At 38.4% G+C, this 26,914-nt stretch overlaps 1 protein-coding gene across 3 annotated transcripts; it reads left to right on the plus strand.

Moving 5' to 3' along the window:
• The first annotated feature begins 649 nt into the window (after window positions 1–649).
• Window positions 650–26,393, plus strand: cacnb4a (calcium channel, voltage-dependent, beta 4a subunit). 3 transcript variants are annotated; one of them, XM_059342866.1, is made up of 13 exons: window positions 650–978; window positions 15,025–15,144; window positions 16,507–16,629; window positions 17,449–17,576; window positions 18,319–18,398; window positions 18,705–18,724; window positions 19,681–19,761; window positions 22,919–22,977; window positions 23,066–23,175; window positions 23,306–23,457; window positions 23,691–23,786; window positions 23,883–24,059; window positions 24,345–26,393. In XM_059342866.1, exons 1-13 carry the CDS (start codon window positions 934–936, stop codon window positions 24,606–24,608), a joined length of 1,455 nt encoding a protein of 484 aa, XP_059198849.1. In that variant the 5' UTR covers window positions 650–933; the 3' UTR covers window positions 24,609–26,393. The 3 variants fall into 3 exon arrangements, with proteins under 3 accessions (XP_059198849.1, XP_059198851.1, XP_059198850.1); XM_059342868.1 differs by having other exon boundaries at window positions 18,322–18,398; XM_059342867.1 differs by lacking the exon at window positions 650–978 and adding an exon at window positions 1,150–1,339.
• Window positions 26,394–26,914: the final 521 nt, after the last annotated feature.

A 26,914-nucleotide genomic window follows, 5' to 3' on the forward strand; every position in this document is an offset into this window, starting at 1 on the left:
CAAATGCATCATGATAATAATTTAATAATGTAGGGAAACAAAACACTAAGAGCCTTGGTCGGGAGTCATAAAATGAACAAAGGCAATAGCATTACCATTTCTCTATTGTTCTGTTAATGTTTTCAACAGGGACTTTGCTCATAAAATGTGTCAAACCTCACACTTAAACTCTGTTTCTCTTTTTGACTGATCTCCTATGATCGGTTTCCCTGTTACAGACTTTTATGTATTGATTTTATGACCGGTGCATCTCTGAAGCTGTAGAGGCGTGAGCACTTGTTGACAGAGCAGCAGCTCAGCAGCATCAGGTCTGCCACCTGTTTAAAGTATCATCACTCAGATGTTTGCTGCGATTCTGCGTGTGTAAATTATACATCAGTCTTTGCAGATTGGTGTTTAGGTTACCTCATACACACACATCCATGCACAGAATACACACAGTTGGCTGCTCTCGGGCTGCAGACCCCCACCTCCCTCTCTGCCTCTTCCTTATTCACGGCTAGCCAGGCTGACTGGAGCCTCCACCAGCCAATCGGCATGCTGCATCCCACCTCTGTCATCCGCCAGTGCTGGAGAAAGGGATTGGCTTGTGTGATCTGAGCTTGGAAGGCAGATGAAATGCCAGGTCTGCTCTGCCTCTGGGGACAACCAGGCTGCCTTACAATAATGGGAACCAACGCTCGCTGAGCTCGGGGGCAATAATATCCAATTCAGCATCAGGAAAAACACAGGGCTCCACCTTTTTTTTATTCTATCTGCTGCTCTGGTGTGGTCAGGTTGCTCTGTAGTCTACCTTCATGTGGAGAAAGAGACTGCTTGTGGGCTCTGTCACTCCCCTGTCCTCATCCTCCATCCTCTCTGGAACAGGTTGATCATTTTACTGCCTCAGTTTATTTTGCACTGAAGAGCTGCTTTTTGGAATCTCACTCCTCCATGTACGATAACTTGTACCTGCATGGATTTGAAGACTCGGAGGCGGTGAGTGGAAGGGCGTCTGACACTGACAAACCCATGCTTTTCTGTTGTGTCGTGGCTGGTTGATCCCTTCATAAACACCCACAGAATGTATTGAGACTTGAGTGGTCTGAACGTGCACTCTTCTCGGGGGAGTTATGAGAGGCTGGGGGAAGGGTGTGCACGAGTGTGTGTGTGTTTGAGAGAGCGTGTGGCTCTTCAATCAACGAACTGTACAGTTTTGTCTTATCAATACTGCCAGCCAGATGGCGGTTCTCTTCCTGTCTGGACTGAGCGTCTGCAGATCTGAACTGTATTTCTTTACCTTCTCTCCATATGGATGAGAAGACAGTGTGCAGGCTGTAAAGCTCTGTTTACGAGCATTGTGAGTATCATCACATCCCACTATGCATCATCAAGGTTTACTGAAAAGACCAACAGCTACAATCATAACGATCACACACTACGGCCATCTGTATCACTCTGACGTGGTGTTGCATCCAACTGCGACGTCTTCCACGCAAGAATGCATGCATGGAAGAGTAACCTCACATTCCCTTCTCGTTAAGTATAAATTCTCATCTTTACTCCACGCAGATGACAGCAGACACACACACCGCCTTTGATACAGTGAGGCGAACATTGTTATTGACGGGCAGAGTGGGATAAAAATGTGTCGGAGAGGTGGAAAAATGCTTACAAAGGCAATAAATTTAGGAGCTGCTACTGCTGCTGCTGCTGGGTGAAGGGGAGGAGGGAATCCCACTGAGCCAGAATCTGTTAAGACCTTTCTGTAACTCCACCTGATGTCTTGGCTGCCGCTTCAAGATAAAAGGTGGAAAGAATTTATTAACACACTCTGTGTTATCCACAGTGAGGCAGTCTAAGCAAAAATAAATGTGATTGTTAGGTGAAGAATTAGCTAATTTTCATCTCTCTCATGTCATTCTGTCAGTGGTGTCCTTTTTTATACAGGAGTCGATCTTATCTTGGGAACTAAAATAAACACTACATGGCAAGAAGTATGTGGCTGGATATATTTTGCAACTATGATATTGCTCAACATCTCAGCCCAAAACCATGGGCATTAAACTGCTGATTTAAAAGCCGTCTGGTTTCAGGCTTACCTCAAGATTTTAGAACCTGGCTGCAGAGATTTGCTCCCATTCAGAGCATCAGTGAGGTCCAGCACTGATGTTAGGTGATAAGTTTCGGCTTTCCAATTATGGTATCACCCTAAAGGTTATTTTTGAGGAGAAAATGATGCTGATGCCTGATGAAATGCTTCATCGTGTTACTCTTATTTCCAATGTTTCCTGAGAATCCTTCTGCATTTTCTGCATTTTTTTCGAAAGTGTAGATGAAAAGTAAATAGCAATACTTTTGGACATTTTGGTGGCATCTCAGTCAGCTGAACAGCCAACTCGGTCAAGTAAACTACCACTACTCACTAAACCACACAAAATATAATCTATGATAATTCAACCATCGGAGCCTTGCAAGTTCTCTGTCAGTCAACATTGGCTATGCACATGATAACTCCCTCAAATGTTTTACTTTGTATGTCCCTGATAGTGCAGCAAAATCCACAAATACCATCTGTTTCCTGTTGTTGTAGCTATTGCTATCATGTGATTTTGTTCCATTAATATGGGTCTGAATAACTAATAAGGCTGGAGAAGAAACCTCAAACTGTTCAGGAAATGGATTCTATGTAAAACCCTCATATCTCAAGGAGGCTGTTTCATAAGATGCTATATAATTGAATTTATCCATTACCATTCAGCTACAGGCTCCATTTTAATGTTTTGGCTAGACTTTCAGTGAGTTCAGTGATGTTTGTGTTGACCTTCCGTTGAATCCAAACTTGCAGAACTTGTTCAGACACAATCAGAGCTGCTTTGTTCCCGCTGTACCATATTTAGGTTGGTATTGGCAGCGCTACAGAAGACATCTTTGGAGCTCTTACTGTCCTTGTGGTTTGCTATCAGAACTTGTCATTAGCTTGTGGTGTCTGGATTTTTCGGAAGTGAGGCTTCGTTCAGTGCAACATGCAGGGAAATTAGGGCTGGGCTGGGTAATGCTGCCCTTACTAGGGTTTGTCATATGTTGTTGTTTTGTAATAGTCGCTATTCTTTTCCCATATAAATATATATTTATTTCAGAAAAAGATTGGCCTCATTTATTTCATAGGCTATTTTTATTTATGATTTTTTTTTTATTTAAATGTGCACTTTATGGAGCTTTGATTTTTTTTTTTAAAAGGTACTCTTGTTGTTATACAGTATTTATGTTCAATTAAACGGTTTCAATAAAACTACCTGTGACATGTCATATTTAGCTTTGACTTTGACTAAATATTCGCCTAAATATATTGGGATATGACTTTTGTTCCATATCTCCCAGCCCTAAAGGAAATTAATGCATTTGTATCCTCAACTTGCAACTATTTTCAGGCTCTCTCGTGTGAATCAGCTGATTTTCAGTTATTCAGGGATATTGTTTGGCGCTCTGACAATGAATCCAATGTTTTCCGAGATGACCTACGCCACCATCCTGCTTGTGATTGTAGATTTACGATTGTGAAAACCATTCAAACAGCTGCTCTAGTTTCTAGAGATGTATCTGAAAAGCTTGAGAGCATTAAACATCACTTTCCCCGCCAATATCTTCACAACTGTCAAAAGATTGACAAAACTAGGCAATATTTTGTGCTTCTACTCATTTCCATTTTGGAGACTTGGACCCATTTTTTATTTATATATCAATAGCGTTAAGAACATGGGCCTCACACCATAAACATAACTGCTTTTGTGGAAGTGAAAGCAAAGTTAAATTTGTTATTGCAGAACAATTTCACTTTTTATAAGCAGCTTCCCCTGCTTACAGGAATGATGCACTTACTACACTGCACATAAACAGTGTTGTTTTATGTATGACTCACCTTTACAAAAAGCTATTATGTAAAATACAAAGCAGAGTGAACCTGCTGCACTGACTGATTAGTAATTGTACTATTGGAGGATGCTAGAAGGAGAACTGTGTGAGTCAGAAGACATTATGTATATCAAAACTAAGTGAATTGTGAGCTCCGGTCTCTTATTTGGGCTCAATTGTTTTAAAGGAGACCAGAGGGATATGCTTCCACTTTTCCAACCTTGTTTGCGGTGGATATAATGAAGAATGCTTTTAGCCTTTTAGCCTGGGTGTGATAGGTGTAGAAGTCAGTGGAGGAAGAAGGATGGAGATGGGAGAACAGACCAGGCTTTGGCGTCTGTTCAGATAAGGCTGGAGTGTGGCACGATGGACTCAAGACTGGCCACTTGACACTGTTAGATAATAACCCACTTAAACAACTCATTGTCTGTTTGTGTGTGTGTGTGTGTGTGTGTGTGTGTGTGTGGGCAGAGACAGGAGACAGACAGAAGAGGGGGAGAGGTTGTTTGGCAGAGTTGTTGCTTGTGTCTGTGCACTTGATAGTAATTTTGGGAATGCTTCAAAGTGCCTCCTGCTCTGAATACTTTCAGTTCTTTCCAGTAAAATGAGCTCAATGACATCATAACAGTTTCAAGAATGTAAATTGGCAAATGTTGAGATCAGCAATTAATGTATCACATTGCACAGCGATTTACCTTTTGTCTACTTCACTGTTTTAGTCAGTGTCGAATCAAAGTCTTGTCTTTGAACAATAATCCTTGGCTGTTCTGAAAAATTTGAACCTTTAAATTTAATTCATTTCAATAATATTTGAATTCTAAATCAACATTCAAATTATGTACAGTCTGTTCATTCTGTTTAAACTCAGTATTATTAGTATATTATTAGAGATATACTACTTTTTGTGTTATAATATTAGTAATATACTCTTTTTAGTTTAATATTATTAGTCTTATACTATCAATAACTTTTTGTATTTGTATTTTACTATGTTTAGTGTTATATTATAAATACCAGTATCATACTACTAATATTATAAGTATTTTACTATGTTGTTTAGTGTTATATTACTAGTAATATACTATTATTATATATCTAATATTAGTATTGTACTTTTTTAGTGTTATAATATTAGTATTATACTATTATTCAATACAATTAGAACTGAACTAGTTTAGTGTTTATTATTATTATGTATTATATATATTATAAATACCAGTATTATCCTATTATTATAAATTATTAGTATTTTATTATGTTATTTAGTGTTATATTATTAGTATTATCCTATTAATATATTATGTATCATTAGTATTCTATTTTTAGTGTTATAATATAATTTCCTGTATTATTATATATTAGTAGTATTTTACTTGTTTAATGTTTTATTACTAGTATTATACTATTATAATTATATAATATTAGTATTATACTATTTTTTGTGATATATTATTAGTATTATGCTATTTATTATAAGTAAGTTGTTGCCTTCACTACTAGTGAAGTGTGTTTTTAGTCACTTTTCATTATTTCATACGTTGAAACATAAAGCAGGTGCTCATCTAAAGGGGTCAGTGGTGTGGACTTTTATTTTCCTTTCCTTCCAGTCCCCCAGTTATAGATTTCATTTGTAATGAGGCAGTAAATAACAGTTATTTGTATCACGGAAAGACTCCCATGGCTCTGAATGGATCATTAGCAGAGGCGCCTGGAAACCCTGGACAAAGGCATTAATCCTTTCCGTCCAGCCTGGCAGATTGATTTACTGACTTACTGCAGTACAAATCCTCTGTTGTACTTTTTGCCATTTGTTTTCATTAAATTAGTGATATGCCATTGTAGTTTGTCCTTTTTTTTTTTTTTTACTGAAGCTGTGTAGTAGACTTTAAACAATGCTTCCACATTCCAATTCCTGTTCTTAACCTGTTTAACTATTCAAAGTACTTTTTTACACTGAATTCTGCCATTCAGGTACAAACAGATTTTATACTTTCTTTAACTTTACCTGATGGAAAAAGGTTGAAATTATTACCTTTATGTCACCAGTCAAACAAGCAATTAACTCACTATTATCGGTCCTACAGGACACATTTTTACGGTCAGACTACAATTTACCATGCCATAATGATAACACAGAATTTAGCAGAGACATACTGTACCTCTGTGTCTCTCACTCTGGCATGTAAACTGCTGATCGCAACAGAGAATGCAATCATGCAAAACATCTGTTCTGCTGTGAAAGTGGCCGAGGATGGTAATTGGATGAGATGGTCTTGTAGAAAGAAGGCGCTATTGCAGGAGAAAAAAATGATGAACAGGGCAGAATTTACAGCAATACATCATGCCTAAGTCCTGATGTCAAGCAACCCTTTGTAAGCATGTTTGCTGCTCCCATGAGCTTTACCCCATTGTGTGTGTTTGTGTGTGTGTGTTTGTGTGCATATGTACTTTGCACACGCACAGTATAAAGTTTATTATTTAGTTTTAAAATATGCTGTACACTTCTATTTGTCACATATTAAAGTTTTTAAAAAAAATCAGATTTAAACAAAGGCTAGTTAACATGTTTGTGTAACAGTTTTTATTTTGTTCTTATAAACATTACGAGCATTTATGGCACTCAGAAGGCACGCTGAAATTGCATGCCCTATCTCGCAATGTAAACGTTCCAACTTGAGGGGATCTTCACGTTCTTTTACTCAGTTGAGAGCTAATTTTTTAGATAATTCTGACATCATGTAAATTTAGCTTGAATGCATGTCAATGTAGCGTCGTTGAAAGTGAAAAACAATTTGTGCATCCTTCGGATCGGCCAATTCGAGGCTCTTCCACCTGATTTCGTGAAAATTGGGTCAGTAGTTTTTCTGTAATCCTGCTGACAAACAGAAAAACAAACCGAACCGTGGGGAGGTAATAGTAAATGGTGAAACACATAACCAGTTCATCTCCAAATGCATGACTGTAATCTATGATTTCTTTTAAATGATCAATTAATAATCAAGCAGTGAAAAATGTCTGGAGCACAAAATCACATTTTCATATATTGATGTGAGAAAGGTTCAGGATAACATATCATCACAAATCATATATTTAAAGCTCTACTACTTGCTCACAATAGCTCTATCTATATTTTCAGCTCTTAATAGATGTTCAGATGAGAGGCTCTGTGTCTAACAGGGCATATCTGTCAGTACTGTTCCCCCCCTGTCCTCTGTGGATGGATGCTGTTAATGGGTTGTATTAAACAGAGAATGTGGCAGCTTCCATGGGGGCAACAGACTGTGCCATCATCTGTTAGGTAAACATTTGTGCTGAGGCCAAGTTTTTCACCCCATTTGGCTGAGTCTGCAGGACTCCAAACGTCCACCAGCTGGCTGTCCGGCAAAATGGAAAGCAGATCCACCCAACCCCGACAGGCTGGTGATAGAGTGGTGTAACCGCACAAAGCTCCTCATTCAAGACTTCTTGCATTGGCTGATGGGAATGTTGTTTAAGGAGAGCTGATATTCTGGAAATACAAGCTATGCACCTATTCTGTTATGGCAAAAGCGGAAACAAAAGAAAAAGGAGAAGATCAACTGTTGTCTGTCTGATAGCTTCACAAATGTGGCCTGGCAGTCCAGATTCAAGAGCAGTCAAAGATGGAACGCCTGCATGATCTTTACGCTTCAACAGAGTGGTGACATGCTGCAGTCACAGCAGCCACTTGGACACTAGAGACACAGAGATGTTCTCTCGTCTGCCAAGGTCACGTTTCTGTCGAAAGTGCTGAATTTGACCATCAGGTCAGCTTGAAAACGGTATCTTTACAAGGGTGCAGCATAAACAGGCCAATCGGAGAAGACTGTTCTATTCAGGGGGTGGGCTGAAAGAGAAAGGCTCTAAAAACTGAGCACTTCAGACAAGGGGTATACAGGTACACCAAAATTATAAATAATGTGTTTTTTGAACATTAAAGCATATTAACATGGTCTACTAAAGACTTAGCATACAAGTCTGAACTGGAAAATTAGCACAGTATGTCTGCTTTAAAGTTTAATTTGATGTTTATTTTGGTGTCTGACCTGTTATCTACATTTTAATATATTTAGTTAAATCAGTTATATCCAGCCTGTATTAAGAGAGCAGTTCTCTCATTTGATATCTCCCCTTTAGTTGTGGTGTAGCCTTTTAATCAATATTTTCTTTTTAAAGATTTTTGAATAGAAATCTGGGCTGCATTTTTGCCTTTAGTTTATTTTGCAGAGACGGAGGTGCAACAGGTGTACAAGAAAGGTCCCAAGGCTTGAATTTAAATGGTGACGTTGCAGTTAATAAGACACACACTATAACCACTCAGCTACCAAGGTGCTAGAGTGAACCAGATTTTTTTGACAAACATTGTTGGTCATTGTTTGTACCGGGAAAGAGTCATCAAATTCGTTCACAGCCAGGCACAAAGTCTTCGATTTTGGATACAAATTAACTTTTGCAGCAAACCATCTTTGATCCAGTACTGTGTGCTTTTTGTTGTATTTGGGGGCCTATGTGAGCTAAACTTGATTGATTAAAATTGAAATGTTACACTTTACATTGTATGTGTAGCTGTAAATGACAATGCAATGACAATGACAACAACAGTCTGTAAAATTGTGATAGTTTTCCTTACAAGATCTATTTCAGTTGTTATAGTTTAATCATAATGCATTTCAGCTTTCGTCTGAGCTGTCAGCTGTTAAATCCCCTACTGATTTTATTTATTCAGTCAAACAAGTCTATATGGACATGAATGCTGACTAAAAAGAGTTGGAATATTATATTGCATTGAGAGGCCAGTGTCAAAGTGTTTACACAGATGTATCTCTGGAACAAACAGTAACATGATATCCAGTGGAGTGCGTTGTTCAGGAGGTTTAACATCTGCTAGGACAGGATAGGATGCTGCATCACCTGCTCCACTGTCAACATGAAATTATGTTGTGATGCAGGAGGTGAGCACCTTGTGAAGTACATTGCGCTGTTTTGTATTAATAGATTAGTAAAAGCAGTACATGTCATGTGTATCATATATATTTTTATTTGTTTTCAGTTTTATTTTTATTTTAGGGATGGACAATTTAGAATAACATTACTGTCTTTTAATGCACTAATTGGAGCTGGGGGAAAATGGTATTTCATTTCTTCTGTGTATGAAAATACTCAATGAAATGACTATAAAGTGAATCTTGAATATTATATTATGTGTGGTTTGACTAATAACGACAGAATGCAACCTTTTCTCAAGGAGAAGCTAGGCTTTCAGATTTCGTTGTTGGATCTGGAAAACAACAGCTGCATTTTGAATTCATACCACAAATATATTTAAAAAGATGGTGACAACCAAGTTGATGATTCAAATTGAAAGTTTGTTTCATTATTCAGGCTATAGTCTTTTAACTAATGTTTTTAATAGCTTACTACCTACAGGGGATATTTTTTTAAACTATTGAAATAATGTTTTTAAAAGGAAAATTTGTAAAGACACAGTTTTTTTAAGCTGTTTGAACTTGACAGCTCGTGGGTTACTGTTGAAGTTAGAAGAAGGTATATTTTCCCTATTTTTAAGTCGAAGCTTGTGCTATGTAGTGATGGTTTTATTCATCAGTTTTCAATTGTTTGAAGGTGAATACTGAGTGCAGGAAGTCTGCTGTGTTTGTGTGTCACCCACTGAGGGATGAACCGCTTTGATAGTGGCACATGAAAGTGAGGAAGTCATTAAAATTCATGAACTAATTTATGTATTGGGTCATGCTGCATGTCATGGCCGTTGCACTATGCTGTGTACAGCATTACATCATGCAACATGGTTCCATATCATGGGTTTTACGTAACACTTGGGCGCAGATTGTTGCATGCTGTTCAAGCCCATGAATGTAGGTTTGATGTGGAGCAACCTATGGTGCTGTTTGTCTCTATAAATAGAAAGTAAGAGAAACTGACACACAGAGACATGTTTGGACTAAATGACAGATAAAGACAGACTGGCAAACAAAGAGGGTTACAGATGACTGTGGACAGGTGGGTTACACACACAGTGGGGCCAATGACTCATAAGAGATATTGATGTCTGTGGTGTTAACTGTAGTAGCAGCAGCCACACTCACTCTCATCATTCAGTCCTTCCTCTCATTTAATGGTGGAGACAAGGGGAATAACTGGCTCCTGACCCCTGGAGAGGCGGCGGTGTACGGTAGCCTGCAGGCGGCTGTGCACAGTGCTTTCCCTGTACCTTTACTAGAAAGCAATGATGAGCAGTAATTAGCTCGTGGACCCCAGAGAGTCTGTGCACTGAGCTTGTTGTGCCTTGCCTCTGGGGCAGGCATCCAGTGTTTATGCTAATGTAGTGATTACTCAGCTGTAGTGTAGTGTGAAGTACAGATTTTGTGTTACACAGCGGCAATATCTCACTCCATCACAGAGATGGAGAGTGGCGAATGACTGCTAACTGGACCAGAAAGACTAGAGAGAGAAAGAGTGGAAATGCTGCTGTGATGAAAAGTCATTCCTGTCCAGAAATATAAAAACATACTTCCAATTCCAGTCCAGAAATATAACAACTTCATGTAGCACTGTGCAACTCTCATAGGAATGAATGGGGCCCTGCCTCTTATACTGTATCCAGTTCTTATACATCCATGCTATGAGAACTAGAGGTGGGGGGGGGGGATCAATACAGCACAGTATCGCAATATTTTGCGTGGCAATATTATATTGATTGATGGCCAACAAGTATCGATATTTCGTGTTCCTGCACCGGCAGTATTTTTGTCTTTTTTGTTTTGTTTTCAGAGGCCATAGCAGGCTCACTTTTAGGAATTTACTGGAGATACTAGTATCATATGAAATGAAACTAGAAGATCTAAGAAATCTGTAGTTGAAGTTAGGCTATTTTTATGTTTTTATTCCAAAAAATTCAGAGCAATGAAGCTTAAAGTCGAAGAAAGTTTTAAAAACAATATGCTGCAATCGTTGTCGTCCATACATGTTTGATATCAGTTCAGTTCAGTTTGACTGAATACTTTGTGGTCAGTCTGTGGGTTTGACTCTCATTGTGGAGAAATAAAGACTGAAGTGAGATGAATAGACTGAGAATTTTCTCTTATTTGACAAAACAATTCTTGACTGAATTTGATTTTGTCGACACAAAATGCAGTTAAACGGTTAAATCGCAATATATTGTATCACAATACTCACCAATGCTTAAGATCGCAATTATATCTTATCGTGACTCAAGTATTGGGATAAAATCGTGTCAAGGGGCCTCTGCTGATTCCCGTCTCTAATGAGTAAAACATTTAGCATCACACTGATAAGTGATATCTAACATCTTGAAGCTCTTGAAGGGTTATTCTTTAACCACTGGTTGTCAGAGAAGTTGTAGTCAAAGTTTAACAAATGTGAACTTTTGGCTCTGCACTGCTGCTTTCTTCACTTTGGGACAGTCACAGCAAGTCTTATTGCAATTGATAATTAGCAAACAAAACTAAATAAACACTAAATTAATTGGATATATTGAAGATATTAAGGAAAAGATGCTGCACCAACACTGTCATTTCTTTAACCGTACATTAACTTGATGAATTCAAATGTGTTACAAATACAGTATGTGCAGCCACTTTACTCTGCATCACACACAGAGACTTAATCACATGATGCAAACTGGGCTGAAGCCAGAACTCCCACATGGGAGCACAAACAGCTCCAGTACCAGTCAGCCAAAGGTGAAGTCCTCTGTGCTAAGATGGCCCAGTTTACACATGCATCATGGCTGTGTGTGGACAAAGTGAGAAACTGGGTTTGAAAATGGCACACACAGTAGATTTAGCCATTTTTTATGATGGATGGATTGATAGTACAAGCCCATTAGCCAGGGATCCACTTACAGGGTCCTACTCAGGTGTGTAAAGCGTGTGCTTTTTATTTCACGCTCAGGAGCAGGTAACATGCTGACACATTCACCTTCCCACTGTGTCTGCAGGATCATTTTTTACAATATGTTTGAAAAAGTACCTAAAAATCATTAGTATCAATACAATGGTGCAGTGTTTTGGGGTGACTGGTGCTGGCAGAAGACATTTACACACTATAGATGCTTACTAAATCTCTTCAGTCTAATACATCAACCCTGCACTACTTTCACAAAGGTAATGAGGTTCATTTTATGTTGAAATGGTAAGAGTTTATTTATTCAACTTAATTAGAGCCTGTAGTCTGTGGTGCCTTTGACCTGTAGGGCATTGAGAGGTGACCCTAATGTTTTCTACATTAATTTTAACCGAACAAAAAAATATTCATTTTGGCTCAAGTACTTAGTAAAAGTAGTTAAAAGCATTGAGATTGTTGTAATAATATTTGCCAAAAAGATTTTTTGTGTGAGTGTTTTTGTAGAAGCAGAAGTACTACACATAATTTTACCATCGGCAGTAATAATTACTTCACTATAATGCAGGCTTTACCTGCAGGAAGAGACATAATTTAAGATGAACCACAATATTATACTTAATATAACCAAGCTCCCTTATCTTATATCATGATATAAATAATCTATTGATTTTCAATGCAGATTTATCAATAAACAAGTTTTTAAAACAAATAAATGTCTGGGGGTTTAAGCTGCTACTTAGCTATTTATAAATATATATTTTAAATGTCTGTACATGGCCATGTCCCATGATGGATTGAAAGTGTGTTTTCTAGTTTTCTTTTTTCCCTTGGTTCTCTGTATATTTATGTGTCATGTCATGCGTATACTGTTTTATAACAGAAGGGAGCAAATTAAATGGAATGTAAAAGGTTAAATAAATAGAAATATCTGGAAATGTATAAAATGTAGAAAAATAAATGTAGAATCTAAAAGTCTGTACCAAGAAGGACCATTTTTGGTATGTTAGCCCTGGATTGAGATCTGCACCTTGCTGCGTGCTGTATATGAGGTGTGATGTCTTCGTCTGTCTCAAGGTCTGCGTATCTTCAGCAGCGCCCACCCCTCCCTGCAGGCTCGCTGCAGGTGATGCTGGAGCTTGATGAGCTCATTGGCGCTGTAATAACTCTCTGCTGAGGGAAAAGTCGCTCTCCACTGTGGGTTGTGTTTATGTTTGCACATTTCCCCAGCTAGCCGGTCATAATCTTGCTGTCTCTTTATTTCCCTCACTTTCTTTCTGCCTTGAATAAGTGGGTGGGTGTTTTTACTGCTCCTCTAACCCAGCAGCCACTGACTTGTAGCTAATAAGGATGAGGGGTGAGGATGAGGGGTGAGGAATGAGAGCTCTCCACTGATAGTGATGGGATGGGATTGAACTCCAGCCTGAGACAGACTGATGAGTGGGTCAAGACACCCATTGAGTCCCAGAGGGATAAACACATGCATTCAGTACACATACTATAGAACCAGTAAGTTTAAGAAGAAAAAACCTGTTCATTATTTACTTAATATATTTTTTATAATAATAATAATGTTTGCATATAAATCCTTCACATTCAGATTTATGTATTTTTTTTATGAAAATCTTCTGAAAAAAAACTACCATTTTGAAGCTTGAAGTTTGGCCTTTTGTTTGCCATGTCTGCTTTTTTTACCCAGAAGTTATCATATTTGGACAAGATGGTTGGTAAGAAAGTGGCAACAATGAACAGCCCATTCTGAACAATTCACCCAAATGCTAAACAAGACATTTTTGGTCACCAAAATGTAAATATAATTAACTTTCATAAACTGAAAACACACCATTAAAGGATCTAAGTTTTAAGACAAAAGCTGGCTATTAGAAATGATGCAGGTTTAAGGTATTTCTACATTTGCTTCACTTATGGTCCTTATTTCCCTGCTTTTTCAAGGGGAACATTATTGAAAGGAGTAAGAGTCAAAGCTGTATTGCTATTTAAAGGTGCATGATTCCCTTCGGCTTCCACTGATGTGATTTCTAACCCTCCTGGGGTCTATACAGTTCAGTACATACACACATGTGACATGGGACAAAAACAGTTATAGAAGAGAAAAAACAACATGAGAAATCATATACAGAGAAAAGAATAGCAAAAAACACAAAATTAATTAGTTTGAAAGCCATTTTTGAATAGACTCTTGGGAGTTAAATGAGAAGCCTGATACCACTCTCATGTCTGAATGCTAAATATAAAGCTAGAGCCAGCAGGCAGATAACTCAGCTGAACAGTAAAGGGGGGACTGCCAGCCTAACTCTGTGTAAAGAATAAAAAAAAACTATCAGCACCTCTAAAGCTTATATCTTGTTTATTGCCAGGTATAGATCTTCGGATGAAAAATGTCATATTTAACATACAGAAAAGAGAGTCTTTAAATCTAATTAATAGCAAGAAATTGAACAAGCAACATGTCAGTCTCTTTCTTTTAAACAAGACAAATTAACAGGACCAGAAGATGATTACAATATTAGTTACATTAAAAACCCAAACTAAATATTGCATTTTGAAGCTCTTTCCTGAGATAGGTGTTCTCATACACCCATAGGGGTCAGTGTATTCCCTTCATTCAAGGTTCAGTGGGGTTTTTCCACGAGATTGGAAACAAAAGCGGGGTACCCCCTCTATGGCATTCAAATTCATATTTTGTCAAATTACCATGGTGACAAAACAAATGAGGAAGGGTTTCCTGAGTATTGTATCCCTACAAATAAAAACACCATCGTTTTTTGCTCAGAACCTTTCCCCCCAGTTGGTTCATCACCTTTAATCTACCTGCCTTTGATCCTGTATGGAGAGGAATACAACCATGTGTCATGTGACCAGGCCACACACACACACACACACACACACACACACACACACACACACACACACCTGGGTTTTTCTAACCTCCCACACATTAATTTGCTCTGCCTCTGTGGTTTTAAGAAACAGGCTCTTATCATGTCCTGCATCTATTGCACTTCTATTTGCACTGTTTTGCATTTAAATGTGTTTAGTGTTGAATAGAACATATTGGATTACACGTTACAGTGGTTTTTATTGGGTTTTGCCCCTCGGACGTCAAATTTAATCTTTATCATCTAAAGAAAGTTGTCACCCTTTGGTTTTTTCACCAACACTGGTACTTTTTACCCACTGGTAGCATAATATTTCCATCTTGTTGTTCTCCAGGGCTCAGCTGATTCCTACACAAGCCGACCATCTGACTCGGATGTGTCCCTGGAGGAGGAGAAGGAGGGCGGCCGGCAGGAGAGGGAGCAGCAGGCCACTGTCCAGCTTGAGAGGGCAAAGGTCAGTTTCAGTAAAAAAACTATTTGCAGCACAATAGAGCTGCATACTGTACTGCATATCTCATGAAACTCAAAATATCAACTCGCAAAGAAAAGACATGTAATAGAGATAAAACGGTGTGAAAATTTCATACCACGATGTAGAATTACATTTATTAATGTTATCACAGTGTTGTTAAATTTGTCTGTAAACGTTGATAAACACACTGAAATAATTCCACCAAGTTTTATATTGATTCCCACAAATAAAATATAATAAAATTAAAAATAATAACGTAGCCAATTTGTGTGTAATGTGCATTAACATTAAACACAGCACCATGTGGCCATGAGACTATACAGTCTATGTATGTGCTATATTGTTTTTCAAAGTGTGGTAATCAAACATGGTTTTAATGATATGTAAAGTTTAGAATAGTTATACTTACCATTGACTTCAGACATATTGACTGCATTTTACTGCCGGATGTCTAGATGTTTAGATGTTAAATTATTATTCCTGACATAAATAATACGTTGATATGAATTTTCTGTGAAAAGTATACTGGGGGAAAAATTATTTACCTAAAACATTGTTGCAAAACTATTGGTTTTAATGTTTTCCCTCCCAATCAAGCATTCATTGAGTCATTACTCTATTGCCATTTTAATATACAGTAGTTGAATTTAATTTGCTGAGCTCACACAAAACAAAAGCCTCACATCACAGGCAAGAGGCACCTTGGCACATAAAACGAGTAAAACAAAAAATAAAGTGAATATTTAATTAAAACAAGTGTTTCAATGGCGATGCTATCAGCACCACAAACCACCTTCAATATATCAAAAACTAGTTTAAAAAAAAGAAGACAAAAGAGAAAAATCTACTGCCCCCCCCCCCCCCCCCCCCCAAAAAAAACAAAAAAAAACCACAACAACAAAACAAACAAACAACCAAACAAACAAAACAAAAACAAAAAAGGTAATTAGAGGTAAAGATAGAGGTGTTTGAATGCGCTGTCTTTGTCAATAATTAAGGCATTTAGTCCTTGCAGTGAGCTCCTCAGCTGTCCCTGCTGTGTGCCATGGATGTGGTGTGATCACTGCTGCTACTTTGCAGCCACCTTCGTCTGGAGCTCTGAAATAGTGTCTCTTCATCAGCGTCCACTCCTCACTGCAGGCTCACTGCATGTGATGCTGGAGCCTGATGAGCACACTGATGCTGTAATAACTCTCTCTGCTGAGGGGAAACTCTCCAGCCCTGTCTCTGTGTTTCCACTGTTGCTTCTGTTTATGTTGTAAACAATTGAAAATTGTATCCATAATGACTATCCCTATTCCATATTATTGCTATACTTACTCTTTTCTCTCTGCTATCTTACAGACTAAAGCAGTAGCATTTGCTGTGAGGACCAATGTCAGCTACTGTGGTGCTCTGGATGAGGATGTTCCTGTGGCCGGCACCGCCGTCTCCTTTGATGCCAAGGACTTCCTCCATATCAAAGAGGTAAAATTCAGGCTCTATCCAGTGAAGCTAAACTTGTGGCACTGTACGAAGGATTGAATTGAACCCGCTACATTTTGGTTTATAAATCACAGTACCAGGTCTGCTTTTTTACTATAAAGAATTCTATATTCTTCTAATGTCATTGGATTGTAATATAAGCAATTCTTCTGTTTCTGTTAATACTAATTTCTGATTGGCTGGCAGCTGTCTGTAAAACTGCCATTCTAAATCAGTTGCCATGGTAAAACTGAAGGTAAGAGTATCACAGAATGCCCTTGGTTAACTGACTGATCAAAGAAGCCAAACAATGAGAGAAAATAACTCATAAGAGTTTCTCTTACCTAAGAAAACAGCAAAAAAAAGAAAGAAAAAAAAGGTAAATCCTTGGAATCAATGGGTACTAACAAAATAACCTCAAATATGGACATAAACAAAAATAAGAAGAAATTTGTTGCACACTGTTTTGTCAGCAGATTAAATAGCACTCGGCTCTCAGGTGATGGTGGTTTTTGTCTCCACCTTGTCCAGTATTTAAAATATATTACCGTTAAATGTCTGTTTTGGTGGCTCAGAAATTGGTTAGCCAAGCTCGTTTGTACTTTTCATCCATTAATGGTGAGTGAGGAGTGTTTTTCAGATGTTGTAAATCCATGTTTTGTGTCTTAAGAAGGTATTGTTTGAAGAAATTGATGTGATCTAATCTAATCAAATACACATTTTATTGAGCTTTTATAAAGAATAATAAGGCTCCTCCATCTTCAATCATAGTATTGTGAAGCCCTGAGGTTTTGAAAAATGTTTTATTTCTGTAATCTATAGAAATACAATAATGACTGGTGGATCGGCCGTCTGGTGAAAGAAGGCTGTGACATTGGCTTCATCCCGAGCCCTCTGAAACTGGAGAACATCCGACTCCAGCAGGAGCAGAAGAGAGGACGCTTCCATGGGTGGGTGGAGGAGGAATACTGGCACGTTGGAGTTCAGGAGGTGGAGGAATGGTTGAGAAGACACATGGGTCAAATGGGATGAAGATAGTTGGAGGGTTTGGAGATGTGTTGCAGAGAGAGAGTCACTGTAGTGGTGAGTAAAAGCCTGGCAGTTAAAGCCGGCAGATAGGGAGGAAGCCGGGTGGATGAAAGCCAAGCTGTGTTGTGTGGTCCAACCTCTCAGAGGTGTGCCTGGCTCATGGCCAACACAGAATTTTCCATCAGATGGCTCGATGTGTTTCCACTACCAAGAGGATGAAAGACACTGGGTGTCATCATCTTTTCTCAGCTACAATTATGAGAGGAAAAGGACATGTTTGTTTAGGTGATGATGTATGCATTTAGTTACAGCTCAGTCATTTGACACACATGAGTAATCCAAGCTAAATATATCCTATTTTTTTTAATCTCAATAACCCCTTTTCATTTATTTAATCTCTTTTAGCTCAAGGCGACCTCAACCCTCTCCCAGGGGTTCATTAAAATGAATTACTGGTTTAAATTGTTGGTTTTATTCTGTGTTTTCCATGTTAAGAAACGATACACACTACTGAACATAATCTTCTGTCTTTAGCTATTTCATAGAAACATGTGTAGCCTTAAACAGTCTGTTTCCCCCTGGGGTCAGTTGGGATTCACCAGTGACATCTTGTTATATTTCACATTAACACATCTTTTTTTCTGTTCGCTCCCATCATTGTAGCAGTAAGTCCAGTGGGAATTCCTCCTCAAGTCTTGGAGAAATGGTGTCCGGCACATTCAAGCCAAACCCCAACTCTGCAGGTTGGTCCCACAGATATGAGTCTCTCTCTGTCTGAAAGGAAACATGATGTGTCTTGCTCAGTATTTGGGTCTGTATAAAAGTATTCATTCTGCTCATGTTTTTACCTCTTTCCATGAAATGATTGTGACAATGTGATTTGTTCTTGACAGATAAAGTTTATATCTTCTTAAAACTGTATTAGTCAATCTTCAAAGTGATTGTGTGTGTGTGTGTGTGTGTGTATATATATATATATATATATATATATATATATATATAGTTCCAGACCAGTTTGCTCTTATTCACCTTTTCTTTTCCTTTTTCAGGAAAGCAGAAACAGAAAGTGGTGAGTATGGCCATTTACTCTTCATTTACTTAATTTGCTAATTTTGTTTGACAAAAATCCATAATTAAAGAATTAAAAACAACTTATTATCCACAACTCAAATAATGATTCTCTTTATTTATGGTCATATGTTATATGTTTGCAAATGTCACGGCTATGAATAATATGAATAAATGTGGCTGTACATGCAAGTGGTATTATCGCTGACTGACCCAAACCATTGAAATGCTACAAGCTTGAAAGTGAAATCACTGTACTAATAGTGAAGATGCGAGATGAATAATTTAACAACCATCTGTGTTACAATAAATCTAAGTTTTGTTTGAAAGCCAACCACAAGACTACATCTTCTTGAAATTATAAGATTAAAGCTTAACACCGCTAAAAAAACAAAAAAGGTTAAAGTACTGTCAATAAAGAAAGAAGATGAAGAAATTATGCATGGTTGAAGCAAGAACCACCATGACATTTCCACCATGAATTGATATAAAAAAAGGAACAGATTTCACCAGAATGCAGGAATTTAAGTGTTTGGACTTGTGTCCATCCAAAAAGCACCTTACATCTTTGTATTGATGTTAACTGTGAATCTCTGCTTGCACAGAAATGAGAAATATTTAATAGTAGTCTTACTGGACATCATTAACCTCACACGAGTCCTCTGTGGACATATTTGAGAAGAGTGTTACATCATTTAGAGCTATCCACTTTGCTTTAAGTCCAGTCAAAGTCAGTGGTTTATATTAAATTAATTGGTTGCTGCATATGAGTCAGATTCTGTTCTGCAGACTATTCTCAAGCTTCATGATTACATGACTACAGCTTAAATCATTACTGTTCATTCATTGATAATTATTTTGTGAATATAATCAAATATAGTGTGGTTGGTTTCTTTAGGTATACACTTGCTGATATTAAATGTTGACAGCAGTGTGTGTGTGTGCCCATCCCTCCAGGCTGAGCACATCCCTCCGTATGATGTGGTTCCCTCAATGAGGCCGGTTGTCCTGGTGGGACCGTCCTTGAAAGGTTACGAGGTAGGAAGCACTGCTGCTCCTCGAGCCATCTGACTCAGCCTCTTCCTCACAGCCACACATGAAATCTCTTCAACTTCACATCACTGAGCCAACTGTTTTCCTTCACTACTGATATACATAACCAATATTCTAGAGAGTGCAAATGCAAATACTCCCCTATACTTTTTTAGACCATAATTTTACCCTTATATACTTTTACTTACGGTTTTACAATAGCTTGCATCTCTGTATAGATATATTTATTCGTTTTTATGATGGATACATTCATTTTCTGTTCACAGGCAGTTTATTCATTTGCAGTACTGTGCATATTTTTCAAAAATATATCATTTCGTTAGCTCTCAATAGAGAGGAAACCAAATGACGGATTTTTGTGGGCTAACCCTGAAGTTAGCATCCCAATCGGTTTTACTGAGAATTCGCCTATGGGATTTTTGCATTGGATTTTGGATCATTGCAGAAAATATGCTCTGTGGCAAACACACGTTTCTGATGCCGTTTTGTTCAGCAGGGTAATATTCACAAGCGAACACCACTTTTATGATGTTAACACAGCCGAATAGAAGTAAAAAGCTAACGCTATGCTATAGAGAACTACACCACTGTCGCATGACTTGAACATCACATCCGTCAGCTTCAGACGATCTCCGACAAGCTAACCAGCGGTTTTAACAAGCTAGCGAATCTATAGCCTAATAAATTGTTTATTAACATAGTTTACAATCTACAAGAGTTTGCAAGAGCACTGAAAAACACAACTAGAGGCTGTGAGGCGGACTAGTGAAAGAGTTCCCATCCGTGTCCGGCATGATGACGTTTAATATCCCCGACAACCACTGTAGTCTCATTTAGCCACTTGTAAGCAACCACCTTTTTAAGGACACGTAAAACCTTCAAAATTCACAAGTGGGGGTATTTACTAACGTAGTTTATGCCGTACAACAAAACGTTAACATCCCTTCAGCTTGTGTTAACTACAGCCCTTATTTCATGCATCTAACCACCAACCCATCCAAAATCATTGAGTTTGAGAGGATAGACCCCAGGGCGCTAAAATGCTAACTTACTTCCTGGTTTAAGAAATGATTCCTGTGGCAAACTTCTGGGTTTGCCAAAAAAAATACATTATTTGGTTTCCACTCTATTGAACAGGTAAACACAATCAGGGGCGTGGCAATTACGAGAGGGCAAGAAGTGAAGACACCTGAAAAATAGAGTGAGTGAGTGCACACAAAAGAGTAAACAGAACTGAAAATACTAACAAAATATAAGACAGCGCCTCACACAAACGTCACACCAAACTGATGGTTGCTTCATGTTGCATCATATTGCAGGTGCTTCTGTTTCCTTCTAAGGTTAATTCCTTCTTAGGTTGAAATTGAGACACAACATTAAAAAAGACTGCTCATTGATTATCAGTTACCACTGGAAGCACAGGGTGAACAATAAAGGAGGCCACGGAGGAGGTGGGAGGTGGGAGCCGGAGTCAGTTGTCATGGAATCACATTCTTCGCCTCCCTTTCTGGTGTTGCCGTGGTAACAACCTTCTGGGTAAACTGCATCGGTCTGAAAAAGTGGAGCATGGTTTGAAATTAGAAACAGAGAATAATGTGCACGGCAGTAAGGGTTTGGTATTAGACAAGTGACTAAACGGCATTAAATGTTTCAATAAAGAAGTCGAGATTTCAGCTGTTAATCACATCAGACACCTTTTTGGCTCAATTTAGTTCTACAAACAAGAAAGCTCATGAAGATTTTGCATCAGCAGTGCTTTTCTTTCTAGCACAGAGTAAGGATGAAGAGACTTTTATTCATCACATGCTTTATAAGAGCAGCTGCAGTGGTGGAAGAAGTATTCAGATCCTTCTCTACAAGTAAGAATAGAAGTGACACCACAAATTTAAAAAAAAGCTGTGCGTTGAAAATGTTACATAAGTGTATTATTAGCTAAATGTTCTTGAAGTATAAGTAACTGTTATGCAGCAGAATTGCACTCAGTACTGCAGTGATATTATATTTTGGACACAAGCATCAAGTTTTCCTAAGTCAAGTTTTGGGTCCTCAATATGCTGTATGGGCTCTTCATAAAGTGTAATGCAATTTTAAGCACAAATAAATTATATATTACATTTACAAAAATCATTAGTGCTTTTTAAAATTTGCATTTATTTGTTAAAACAAATGAAAACACTTTCTTGGCACATTGCATGGCTTGGGGAAGGTTTCGTTTTTTTTTTCAAATCACAGTCCACACTTCTGTAAAAATATCTAAAAAATAAAAAGATTTCAAAGTAAATGCAGCTGTCGGATTAATGTAGTGGATGCAAAAAAAAGACCAATAATAATCTCTAAAATGTAGTGAGTGAAAGTATGAAGTAGCATAAACTAGAAAAAGTAAAGTAAAACTCTGAACTTAACTTGAGTTAAGTTGGAAATGAGTCACCTTCTGCACTCATGATGCACATGTTAATAGCACTAATTTCCATCTGACAACTGCTCCGTGTTTGAGCTCAATGACACACCACCCCTGTCAGCCCTCTGTCACTGTCAAGCTCATTTAAACAAATCAGAGTGACAGCTGGCACAGCCTCATTTACATTTGTGTATCCATGTATTCACTGCCTCGAGTCAAACACCTCAGACCAACAGGAAGGCTGACTGCATTTAAGGGCGACTTTCTCAAAAAGAGAAAGTGAATTTCTGTTTCAATTCAAGGCCTCGGACTTGCACGACATATTCGTCAGCAAAAGCCATATTTAAGGGCTGCACTTTGTGATTGCCCCGATTCATCAGCTGTGCACTGATCTTTGCAACACTTCTCATTGTAGCTCTTGATCACTATATTTAATGTGGCCCCCTGTTCACTCTGCAGAGAGCAAGAAAGTAAAACTGTGCACGCTGTAGACGAATCGCTCGGTCAAGTGTGTAATTCACAGATCGGCTCAACAGCAGCCTGAATGAACGGCATCAGAATGAATAATAAGAGTCAACTTTCACTTGTTTGCTGCTTTTGAGCACATTCAGTAGATGTGTAAGGATGCTGATGATGTATGTGTTATTATGTCTTCTTTGTGACCTCTTTGCCTAATGTGTCTTGAATTACCTCATGTTCTTTTTCGTCCTCTTCTCTTTCCCTCTCCCTTATTCATCACTTCAGGTGACAGATATGATGCAGAAGGCGTTGTTTGACTTCCTGAAGCACAGGTTTGACGGGAGGTGAGCAGTCAGACACCCACCTGTCTCACAGTGCAACATCCTGCTGTCAGTAAGCTCTGTATGATGTGTGTGTTTTGTGTCGTTTCAGGATATCCATCACAAGGGTAACAGCTGACATATCGTTGGCCAAGAGGTCAGTACTAAACAACCCCAGTAAGAGGGCCATCATTGAGAGATCCAACACCCGCTCCAGCCTGGGTAAAGCTACAGGAACTGTTCCACTCAATGATGTGCATGTACTGTAGGTGTTGAGACTGTGAATGTTGTATTACCTTAAATTTCATTTTTGTTCATGGTTGTTCTGCTATATGTTTTTGTCTTTTTGTAGCGGAGGTCCAGAGTGAAATAGAAAGGATCTTTGAGCTGGCCAGGTCTCTACAGCTGGTAGTGCTGGATGCAGACACCATTAACCATCCAGCTCAGCTTATCAAGACCTCATTAGCACCCATTATCGTCCACGTTAAAGTGTCCTCACCTAAGGTAAGATTAAAGCCTCAGATTCTAGATAGCTATCCATTAAAACGGTGTTGATTTTCAGCATGATGCTGCATATAGTTTTAAAGCTACATCAAGTTGCATCTTTTTAACACTGCACCAAGCAGTCTGATGCATGAATTCTACACGTGGTAACACTAACCCTTTTGTAGTTGGGTTTTATTCCCTAATTGGTAATATTTTCTTGTGTTTTTCTCCTGTGTGTGCGTTTGCCACAGGTCCTCCAGCGTCTGATCAAATCAAGAGGAAAATCTCAAAGCAAACACTTGAATGTGCAGCTTGTTGCAGCGGAAAAACTAGCACAGTGTCCTTCTGTGAGTAAACTTCAAACGTCCTTTTAAATCTGAAACAAAGCAGCAACTACTTAGTTTTCCCAGCGGTAATGCTACTCTTTTCCTTTCCCTCCTCAGGAGATGTTTGATATTATTCTGGATGAGAACCAGCTGGAGGATGCGTGTGAACACCTGGCAGAGTACCTGGAGGCATACTGGCGTGCGACACACACTTCACTTAGCACGCCACTCAACCCCCTGCTGGGCCGCAATCTGGGATCAACTGCTCTCTCCCCGTACCCTGCTGCCATTCAGGTGAACTTGTCAAATACAAAAAATGTTTTCTTTTCCTGTAATTTAAAGTCTGAACTCCCTGATTATTTATCAGCGTGTTTATATGTCACTTATCTGTAAAATTCAGTCACGCTAAGGTGCAAAAAGGGGAGGTGGGTGGGTTGATAATGTTGCTTGTTGAAGCTTATTTCAATTGATTTTAGATTTTGAATTCAAATCCTGCCACCCTTACGATGTATTCCTCTTAAACTGACAGAAGATTTATAGAAGAAAACACTCTGAATCAGTATTGTCTCTCTTAAACAGGCCCAAAGAAACCGCAACAGCAACCACACTACAACAGACCTTTCACCCGTTGAACGTCGCAGCCTGATGCCTGCCGATGAGAACTACCATAACGAACGGGCGCGGAAAAATCGCAACCGCCTGTCCTCGGGCTCGCAACACAGCCGGGACCACTCGCCTCTGGTGGAGGAGGACTACCAGGACCCCTACCAGGATTCTTACAAGCCTCACCGTAACCGAGGATCCCCGGGAGGTTACAGCCAGGACTCCAGGCACCGGCACTGAGCTGTGTGGCCTGCAGGCTTGTCTATCTCTAATCAGCCTCTACATGGACATAAGGCAGCTCTTGCTGTATTGTGATGAAACTACTACACTCATTTGGACTGTAACAACCTTGTGTCAATGTGTAGTACCTCATTTCCCCTCTTGGCCTTGACTCCTGCCAAATGAGCATTTGAACCTAAAAAATTAAGAATCCTGTTCTTGCTTTGATGTGAACAAGGGAAGGAATTGAAAGTAGCACAAGAGCTGAAAAGTTATGTTTTAAAGGGAAAGAATAAGCGAAGTTGGACCTGATGTGAGAATGCCCCAGGTCTGGTTTTGTACACTAGTAGGTGACATCTGGGCCTTCCCCGCCATCTCAGCTGTTACTGTAGCAATTACAGGTTGCTACCTGCCTCAAGCCAGTGCCACACAGCACCAGCGGTGATGATCAGCACAGAAACTGTTTGCACGCGTCCAGGAGCAAGTAGAAGAAGAGTATAATGCATCTTTAATGCTCCTCAAGATTGTTTGCCACTGTCTGCGATGTGAGTGTAATAAATCCTGTGGAAGCCTGTTCCCCAAATCCAGAGTTTTACACATTTGTTTTTTGAAGTGACATGGATGTCGTTGTGGTGTTCTCTTCTGGGTTCATACAGTAGCTTCCTGTGCCCTCTCTTTGTTATTTATTAATGCCATTTTTGTCATTAACCATATCAAGACAGAAATAAAAAAAATATATATATATATATCATGACACTAAAACATTTCAGAGCTCCAAACCTCAGGAATGAGAGGTCATTTAGACCTTGAAGTGTGCTGACAGATGTAGCGTTTATTACCCATCAGATCGGGATTTGATTCTGAGAGTTTTCTTTAAGTGTAAAAAGATTTTATGATTTAGAAAGTTATTGGTATAAAGGAAGGAACACTTCGAGGAATAGGAGTCACTAGAATGGTCATGCCAGCATGTTTTTCATATGCCATGCATTTATCAGATGCTGTTGTCCGTCATGTGATTGGCAGGCCATCATTTGGAATAGATTTAGATGGATGGATTTTAGTGAGAGACTTATATTGAGAGCTTCCATATGTAAATACAGTCAAGATAACTGACAGAAACCTAAATTTATTCTCATTCATTTCATCTTTCAAAATCTGGCATACACCTTCCAACATTTGATGAAAAAAAGAGTATGTTTCCTCCATCATACTTTAATTTTAAAGTTGTTTTTTTTTTTTTTTTTTTGAATAAAGTAACATTAGCACATTTTCATTGAGTAGCAAATCAACATACCCTTGTGTCCATGTATTTGGCTATGGCTTTTTATTGCATTGAATTTGAGTTTCTTTAAAGATTCCTATGAATGAGAAACTATCTGAAAGCACTTGGGAATGACTCAATTGTCTCAATTGTCTTTTACAAGCTACTTTCCCTGAATTTTTAAAAATCAGATTAATTCACTTGTATGTGGCCAGCTAATACAGGATTAATATACTATGACTTTGAACAACATATCCTTGTATCTTGTAATTTAATCTTTGTTGAGAATCTCAAATTCAGTTTAGTTTTTCAATTGGTAGGCCAGAGATCTCATTATGCTTCAGAGAATCTGGAAGGAAGATGGACAAAGGAGACTTCTGCTCTTATCTGCCATATACAGTAGCTTTTATTGTTGTTTCAAAACCCTGAAGCAATGATTTAAAAGACTTGAATACTGCCTGTGAAAGAATGATGCATTGATTAGAAATTTGTGTGCACTGTCATTTTACAATTGTAATTAAATAAACTGCCCTAATGCTGTTGTATGGATAGTGTGATAGTGGTTTTTGTTCTGAAACATTCACACACCTCTTGTTTATCTTTAATTTCGTTATACAATATTTAATACAAGGCAATCACTTTAAAACTATAATATTTTCTTGATATACAGTTGAAACCAGAAGTTTACATATACTATATAAAAAGACACATATGCTTTTTTTCTCACTGTCTGACATGAAATCAGACAATCACTTTTCCTGTTTTAGGTCCATTAGGATTACCAAAATTATTTCTATTTGCTAAATGCCAAAATAATGAGAGAAGGATTTTTTTAGACAATTTTTTAATACTTTCTTCAAAGTCAGAAGTTTACATACACTAACATTATTATGCCTTGAAACAATTTGGGAAAGCCCAGATGATGCTGTCATGTCTTTGGAAGCTTCTGATTGGTTTATTGACAACATTTGAGTTAATTCGAGACACACCTGTGGATGTATTTTATGGCACACCTGAAACACACTGCTTCTTTGTGTAACATCATGGGAAAGTCAAAAGAAATCAA

Source organism: Centropristis striata, chromosome 10 (assembly GCF_030273125.1).
Source record: "Centropristis striata isolate RG_2023a ecotype Rhode Island chromosome 10, C.striata_1.0, whole genome shotgun sequence".
Taxonomy (NCBI): Eukaryota; Metazoa; Chordata; class Actinopteri; order Perciformes; family Serranidae; genus Centropristis; species Centropristis striata.

What these genes read in the sequence shown, in the direction of transcription:
- cacnb4a (XM_059342866.1), top strand. Translation starts at nt 934, where the DNA reads ATGTACGATAACTTGTACCTGCATGGATTTGAAGACTCGGAGGCG. An exon ending in TCCAGCTTGAGAGGGCAAAG is followed by an intron (nt 15,145 to 16,506) that starts GTCAGTTTCAGT and finishes GCTATCTTACAG; the next exon opens with ACTAAAGCAGTAGCATTTGC. An exon ending in CGTCCTTGAAAGGTTACGAG is followed by an intron (nt 19,762 to 22,918) that starts GTAGGAAGCACT and finishes TCATCACTTCAG; the next exon opens with GTGACAGATATGATGCAGAA.